Source organism: Prionailurus bengalensis, unplaced genomic scaffold (assembly GCF_016509475.1).
Source record: "Prionailurus bengalensis isolate Pbe53 unplaced genomic scaffold, Fcat_Pben_1.1_paternal_pri Un_scaffold_49, whole genome shotgun sequence".
Taxonomy (NCBI): Eukaryota; Metazoa; Chordata; class Mammalia; order Carnivora; family Felidae; genus Prionailurus; species Prionailurus bengalensis.
Genome location: NW_025091154.1, coordinates 288,466 through 297,188, shown reverse-complemented (window position 1 = coordinate 297,188; position 8,723 = coordinate 288,466). Strand labels below are relative to the sequence as shown.

Sequence of the window (8,723 nt, the reverse complement as noted above, 5' to 3'; positions counted from 1 at the left end):
AAACTGACATCTGACCTTGGTTAGCTGATTTGGAGGCTACAAGTTTTTCTTTATTTTTTAAAAATGTTTACTCATTTATTTTGTGTGTGTGTGTGTGTGTGTGTGTGTGTATGTGAGAGAGAGAGAGAGAGAGAGAGAGAGAGAGAGAGAGAGAGAGAGAGAAGGAGAGGGGCAGAGAGAAGGAGAGAGAGAATCCCAAGCAGGCTCAGTGCTGTCAGCAAAGAGCCCTACTCAACGCTTGATCTCAAAACCACAAGATCCTGACCTGAGCCATACAAGAGTCTAATGCTTAACCAACTGAGCCTGGGGATAAGGGCTTTAAAAATGTCTTTTAAATTCAGATGATATTTTTAAAAATGGTTCTGTTATTGCAATGAAGCCGTCTAGCTCATGAATTAATGTGTCATAGCTCCTGCTCAAACACTGCACACACATCTCACATGTGAATTGTTGCACAATATATCCATGCCCTGTTGTGTCTTACAGCTTAATTAGTATATGAAGCTATATCAGTTAGCTGAACCCAATGGTATTATACACATGTAGTGTGTAAATAGGAGTATGTTGGGAAGTATCTGGCCCCTTTTCTGGGGAAAAGCAAGGTTGATCTTTCTTTGATGTCATTTGGTGTCATATTCCTTGATATTTGTGCTGCAACAAGTAACATGGGGCATCTGAGCTTTGGTTGATTGGTGGAACACCATTGTTCAATAAATATTTATTGTTTACTTAGGCATTATGGATGGATAGCACGTACCAGATGAAATATGAAACAGCAGATCTGAAGACTGAGCAAAGGAACTTGGCTGCCCCATCCCAACTCACCTTAACTTAGCCTCACAGAACCCAGTTAAAAGCCCTAGCCTTCCTGCACTTGCTACATCTCGTTGATCCTAGAACTTCTTCAATTCCAGCTACAATGTTGTATCAGGTACTTTGCAGATTTGGTGGAAAGCTGATACGCAGACGTACACTGGAAAAAGAAGTCCCTGAGTTTAAATTTGTCAGAAGCCTGAATACTCTGGACTTAGTGGCCCTGAGTGTGGGCAGCACAGTGGGTGCAGGTATGTATGTTCTGGCTGGTGAGGTAGCCAGCAATCAAGCAGGACCATCCATCATGATCTGCTTCTTAGTGGCTGGACTATCTTCTCTATTGGCTGGCCTGTGCTATGCTGAGTTTAGTGCTCGGGTTCCCCATCCTGGATCTGCATATCTCTACACCTTTGTCACTATAGGTGAATTCTGGGCTTTCATCCCTGGCTGGAACCTCATCCTCTCCTGTGTTGTTGATGTAGTCATTCTGATCCAAGTCTGGGCCTTAGCTTTTGACAACCTGATTGGGAACAGTATCTCTCAGACCCTGCATGAGAGCATCTCACAGAGTGTTTCCCAAGTCCTTGAAGACAAGCTAGGCTACTTTTCTGTGGTCCTTCTGTTGTTTGTCATAGAAATTCAACAGCTGAGTAATCGTGGATACTTCATGGTTGCCAAAGTGATGACATTGGTGAAACTTTTGCTTCTCAGTTTTGTCATCATCTCTGGCTTCATTAAGGGGGACCTGCACAACTGGAATCTCACAGAAGAGGACTACGCAAAGGCTGGACTCAATGATACCTCTGGCTTGGGCCCTCTGGGCTCTGGAGGATTTGTGCCTTTTGGCTTCCAGGGGATTCTCCATGGATCAGCTACCTGTTTCTATGCATTTATAGGTTTCAGCATTATTGTTACCAGAATCAAGGAAACCCAGAATCCCCAGCATTCCATCCCAATGGGCATTGTGATTTCACTGTTCTTCTGCTTTTTGGTGTATTTTGGTGTCTCTGCAGCACTTACACTTATGGTGCCTTACTACCACCTTCAACCTGGGAGCACCTTGCCTGAGGCATTTCTTCATATTGGCTGGACCCCTGCCTACCATGTTGTAGCTTTTGGATTTCTCTGTAGTTTTTCTGGCATCTTCTGGGGCCTTATATTCCATATACGTCTGGTAATATACATGATGGCACAGGATGGCCTCCTGTTCCCTGTCCTTGCCAAGATCCATACTGGCACATACACCTCCATTGTGGCCACTGTGGTTTTTGGTGTTATTCAAGCAATCATGGCATTTTTCTTTAGAGTCATTGATCTTATGGACTTTAGTTCAGTTGGAACCCTGATATCTTATTCCCTGGTAGCTTTTTGTGTTCTCATTGTCAGGTATCAGCCTGATAGAAGGAATGAGGAAAATGAAGCAGAGGCACAGCAGCAGAATTTACCTGCAGCAGAGACCCTGACTCTACAGGGACTACTTTTTCCAGGCAGCTCCACCCCCACTCCGCTCTCTGGCCGGGTTGTCTATGTTTGCTCCTCACTGCTTGTTCTGCTGCTCATTGTTCTGTGTCTGGTGCTGGCCCAGTGGCCAGTTCTGCTTTCTGGAGACCCAGTGTGGATTTCAGTGGTTGTGGTGCTCGTGGTGCTCATCACTGGGCTCACTGGGGTCATCTGGAGACAGCCACAGAACTCCAGTCCCCTTCACTTTAAGGTCCCTGCTCTGCCTGTCCTCCCACTACTGAGCATCTTTGTGAATGTCTGCCTTATTATGCAGATGACAGCTGACACCTGGGCCAGATTTGGTGTCTGGATGCTGATTGGGTTTGCTGTCTACATCGCCTATGGGATTCAGCACAGCCTGGTCACTTAACCTCGCTTAAGGGCCAAAACTGTAGATGTAGAACTGAGCAGTTCCAGTACATATTTGTTTTGACACCACCATACCTGAATGTGATCTGGTCCCCTGCACAATAATGCAGAGTACTCTTAGCACGTGGAAAGCTAGGGTTCTATGGTATATTGGTGAGGGAAATACTAATGGAGCTCTGTATTTATGATGGGATGAAGGATGTATCTTTGCTATTTCTCCTTTTTTAAACCTGTCTACTTTTCAATTGTGTCTATAGCTGCTTACTGGCTTTGTAAAATTATTATTAAAGGGAACTTGGGAAAGCGTTTTCCTTTTCTTTGAGTATTGACTAATGGGAGGGGGGTGGCACCACCTGGCTAGCTCAGTTGGTAGAGCATGTGATTATTGATCTCAGGGTGATGAGTTTGAACCCCATGTTGCCCATAGAGATTATTTAAGAAAATATCCAACCCCTTTGGCAGCTACCCAGTTGTGCCCCGTATTTAGGAGTTGGTGATTTTGTTTGTCTCTTTTTGTTTGTTTGTTTTATTTCTTGAATTCCATATAAGTGCATAAATATATAGCATTTGTCTTTCTCAGCCTGACATTTTTCTGTTATCATTATACCCACCCAGTCTATCCAAGTTGTTACAAATGCCAAATGTCATTCTTCCCTATGGCTGAGTAATAGTCCATTGTATATACGTGTATACCACATTTTCTTTCTCCATTGATCTATCTGTGGAGACTTGGGTTGCTTCCATATCAAGGCTATTGTAAATAATGCTGCAATAAGCTTGGGGTGCATATATCTTTTCAAATAAATGTAACTAAAAAAGTTTTGCACAAAAAAAGGGAACCATCAATGAAACAAAAATGCATCCTCCTGAATGGAAAAAGATATTTGTAAATGATATACTCAAAAAGGAGTTAATACCCAAAATGCATTAGAACTTATACAAGTCAACACCAAAAATACAAATAATATAATTAAAAAAAGGGCAAGGCCCTAAATAGACGTTTTTCCAAAGAAGACATATGGGTGGACAACAGACTTATGAAAAGAAACTTAGCATCACTAATCATCAGGAAAATACAAATGAAAACTGTAATCAGATAATCATATATCACTTTATACATGTCAGGATGGTTAAAATCAAAAACACAAGAAAAACAACTGTTACTGAATATGTTGAGAAAATGGAAACATCATGCACTGTTGGTAGGGGGATGGGTGATTTAGATAAAGTGAGTTAAGAGTACACTTTAAAAAATGTTTTAATGTTTATTTATTTTTGAGAGAGACAGAGAGACAGAGAGAGACAGAGCACGAGAGGGGGAGGGGCAGAGAGAGAGTGAGATACAGAATCCAAAGCATGTTTCAGGCTCTGAGCTTTCAGCACAGAGCCCAATTCAGGGCTCGAACCCACAGACTGGGAAATCATGACCTGAGCCAAAGTTGGACGCCTAACTGACTGAGCCATCCAGGCACCCCTAGAGTACACTTATTTTTATGAGCACTGAGAAACACGTAGATTTGTTGAATAATTATATTGTACACCTGAGAATAATATAACAACACTGTATATCAATTGTACTTCAATAAAAAATATAAAATAAACTAGAAAAAGGCCACAAAAAATGAAATATGGCCCCTTCCTTTAAGGAGATTATATTCTAATACAAGGGGTAAAGCATAGCTATAGCACACAATAGAAAGTGTTGACATAAGTTATATACAAATAAAAGTGCCCTTTGAATACTTACCTTCATTTAATGAAATACTTAGATTAAAATAACATCGCTAATTTTTTCACAGTGGGGAAATCTTAGTGAATCATTTCACAATGTATATGTCTATCAAATCCTCACAATGTACACTTTAAATATCTTATAATTTTATGTTAATTATACTTCAATAAAGCTGAGATAAAAAATAAAATACCACAGTTATCTATGTGTCTTTCTTTTCTTTCTTTCTTTCTTTCTTTCTTTCTTTCTTTCTTTCTTTCTTTCTTTCTTTTTTGTTCCCTGATCGTCGATCATAGGTAAGGAGTATATCTTGTTCACTCCCCCACAGCATCCAGGTATATAATGAGCATTTAACCTATTCATGTTGAATTGAATCGACCCTTGCACATTTCTTTGGTACTTAAAATTCTCCTTCCTTTCAAGTTAGCACTGTGCTGTTCCCTTAAAATGATCTTCTGGGAGCCTTCCTTGACAAACAGCATTCCTCTCCATTCCGTACTATATCTAGAATTGTATATAGATCTGTATGCAACATCTAGACCTGTACCCAGATACTCCAAATTTTGCCTTTGTGTGGCTCTGCCTGAGTTCTGGTGACTGTCCTGTCTGTTCCATCACAGTAGAATCTTGTTCAGGGCAAGGAGTACATTCCCCCTTTCCTCTAGACCCAACACTAACAAAGGTATTGTTCATTCAACAAACAACAGGAAAAATACAAACCTAGGGAAGGAGAGTGCCTGACATCATCTCCCTGTTCCTGCTCCATCTATTCCCAGAGGATTGGGGGAAGGGCCAGAAGTAGTGATATTGATGGAAGGCCCAAGGAGCTCTACCTGACTTCAGATAATCCCTGAAGATAAGACTGGCTTCAGCCTGGGAATAACAGGCATCTTTCAGAGTTTTATGGTTGGCATATAAATCCAGTGCATACCTTGCATTTATGTATGGGGCCTGCCTTGGGAAGGAAGGATGGGAAGTTACTTTCTTAATTGAAGAATTTCTCATATTCAAGAGGGAGTAGGTGACTGCAGGGAAGCCTGCCTTTAGTCCCTTAGATGGTTCTTTGAGGGACTGATTCAAAAACCTTATGAGCCCATCTAAGATTATTTGTGGAGGGAGAATTTGGTCTCCAAATGGGGAGAAAACCCCACTGAAATAGGGGGATTTAGGAACTGGATATGGATTGAGGAATCATTCTTTTGGAAGGGAAGATGTAAGTAGAAACTGAGAAAGAGGTGTTGGTCAAGAAACATTTCCTGGTGGAGGATGCCTATGAAGCAATTTGGGAAGTAAAAGAGGAATAAGTGAGTTGGAAAAGAAAAAGGACAGTAATTCTAGCATACATGGACCTTAAAGAGTCATGGAAGAATAAGACTCTTGGGCGGGGGGAGATATTTTGTTTCACATTTGAAGGCAATTTATGAGCCAGGTTTGTATTGTGTATTATGCCATGGAGTGAGTTTCCTGAATCAGGAAGGGATGAGATAGGGTTCTCGCAGATATCTGGAGGATAGAAAGACAGAAGGATGTGGGCAGATAGACTCTTCCTGGGAGATATTTGTAATGAGTGCTACAGTCATGTAGATCCTTGCTCTTCAGTGTATGGTCCATGGATCATCAGTGTGAATGTCACCTGGAAGTTTGTCAGAAATGAAGAATCTTAGGGGGCATCTGGGAAGCTCAGTGGGTTAAGCATGCAACTCTTGATCCCAGCTCAGGTCTTGGTATCAGAGTCTTGAGATCAAGCCCTACATTGGGCTCTGGGCTGCGCATTAAGCCTACTAAAAAAAGAAAGAAAGAAAAGAAAAGAAAAGAAAAGAAAAGAAAAGAAAAGAAAGGAAAATTAAAAGAAATGCATAATCTTGGGCCCTAACCTAGACCTACTGAATCAGAATCTGCCTTTTTAACAGGCTCCTAAGTTATTTCTATGCTTTATCAAGTTTGAAAAGCACAGGCCTTATATGGTCCATGTATAGGTGTCTGGCCTCAGATGAGCACTACGGAAGATCTGCAAACTTTAGAATTGGGAGCACAAGAGGAGGTGTCTAGACTGCGGGAATTGAATTTGGGGAAGAGGGAGAAGTTTGGGTCTGGCAGCTCTCCTGTCCCCAGAATTCCCACACCTGTCACTATGATAGAGTTTAGCACTCTTCCCATTTTTGGAAAATGCCTGCCCTGCCCACACTGGAGTCCACTTGGTCTCAGGGACTCTCCTGGGTCAAGCATTGAGTGGTTTCTGACTGTTGCCAATTATGTTTCCCCTATTTCATGTGATGTCCTGAAAGGGAATGGGGAAGTCATGTTAGTCATGCCCTACCTCAGGGTTGTACTGTCTCTTAATCAAATGAGTGATAACATGATGATACTAATTAAGGACACTATAGATGTTGTGGGGATTGAAACAGGAGTTCTTAACTATCTTTCCTGGAAATTATGATATGTTTATCTTTCAAAAGATTTTAAAAAATGTTTATTTATTTATTTTGAGAGAAAGAGAGAGAGAGAGATAGGGTGTGAGCAGGGGAGGGTCGGGGGGAGGGCGGTGAGGAAGACAGAGAATCCCAGGAAGGCTCCAAGCTTTCAATCTTTCAGTGCAGAGTCCAATGTGGGGCTTGAACCCATGAACAATGAGATGATGACCTAAGCTGAAAGCAAGAGTTGGATGCTTGACTGACTGGGCCACCCTGGTGCCCCTTATCTTTCAAAAGCTTAAGAAAAGACCACATGACTGCATAAGGGCTTAAACACTGGTCTGCTGGTCTTGGGGTTTCTTTGCTTTTCTGCTTCTAGTTCCTTTAGGTGTGCTGTTAGATTTTGTATTTGGGATTTTTCTTGTTTCTTGAGATAGGCCTGGATTGCAATGTATTTTCATTTTAGGACTGCCTTTGCTGCATCCCAAAGGGTTTGGATTATTGTGCTTTTATTTTCATTTGTTTCCATATATTTTTTTTAATTTCTTCTTTAATTCCCTGGTTGACCCATTCATTCTTTAGTAGAATGTTCTTTAACCTCCATGCATTTGGAGGTTTTCCAAACTTTTTCCTGTGGTTGATTTCAAATTTCATAGCATTGTGATCTGAAAGCGTGTATGGAGTGATATCAATTCTTTTATATTTATTGAGGGCTGTTTTGTGACCCAGTATGTGATCTATCTTGGAGAATGTTCCTTTCACATTTGAGAAGAATGTGTATTCTTCTGCTTTTGGATGGAAAGTTCTGAATATATCTGTCAAGTTCATCTGGTCCAGCGTATCATTCGGGACCATTTTTTTTTCTTGCTAGATGATCTGTCCATTTCTGTAAGTGGAGTATTAAAGTCTCCTGTAATTACCACATTCTTATCAATAAGATTGCTTATGTCCATAATTAATTGTTTTATATATTTGTGTGGTTCCGAATTTGGTGCATAGACATTTATAATTGTTAGATCTTCTTGATGGATAGACCCCATAATTATGATATAATGCCCTTCTTCATCTCTTGTTACAGGCTTTAGTTTAAAATCTAGTTTGTCTGATATAAGTACGGCTACTCCAGCTTTCTTCTGACTTCCAGTAGTATGATAGATGGCACTTTGTCCCCTAACTTTCAATCTGAAAGTGTCCTCAGGTCTAAAGTGGTTCTCTGGTAGATAGAAAATAGATGGGTCTTATTTTTTTTATCCATTCTGATACCCTATGTCTTTTTATTGGAGCAGTTAGTCCATTTACATTCAGTGTTATTACTGAAAGATATCGATTTAGTGTCATTGTGTTATCTGTCGGTTTCATGCTTGCAGTTATGTCCCTGGTCCTTTGTGGTCTTTGCAACATTCCACTAACAGAGTCCCCTTTAGGATCTCTTGTAGGGTTTGTTTAGTGGTGAAGAACACCTCCAGTTTTTGTCTGGGAAAACCTTTATCTCTCTTTCTACTCTGAATGACAGGCTTGCTGGATAAAGGATTCTTGGCTGCATATTTTTCCTATCAGCCCATTGATATTTCCTGCCATTCCCTTCTGACCTGCCACGTTTCAGTAGATAGGTCTGCTACCAACCTTACGTGTCTACCCTTATAGGTTAAGGCTGTTTGTTCCTAAGTGCTTTCAGAATTCTCTATCTTTGTATTTTGCCAGTTTCACTATGATGTGTTGTGTAGAATATAGATTCCTGTTACGTAAAGGGAGTTCTCTGTGCCTCCTGGATTTTAATGTCTGTTTCCTTCCCCACAGTGGGGAAGCTCTCAGATATGATTTGTTTAAGTACACCTTCCACCTCTTTCTCTCTCTTCTTCTTCTGGAACTCCTATGGTATAGATATTACTACGTTTCAT

General features: G+C 40.8%; 1 protein-coding gene across 1 annotated transcript; it reads left to right on the top strand.

Annotated features, from left to right (window-relative positions):
* Positions 1–737: 737 nt before the first annotated feature.
* On the top strand, positions 738–2,990 carry LOC122478315 (cationic amino acid transporter 3-like). Its single transcript, XM_043571947.1, has one exon. The coding sequence runs from the start codon at positions 920–922 to the stop codon at positions 2,681–2,683; it is 1,764 nt and encodes a 587-aa protein (XP_043427882.1). The 5' UTR covers positions 738–919; the 3' UTR covers positions 2,684–2,990.
* The last annotated feature ends 5,733 nt before the right edge of the window (positions 2,991–8,723 follow it).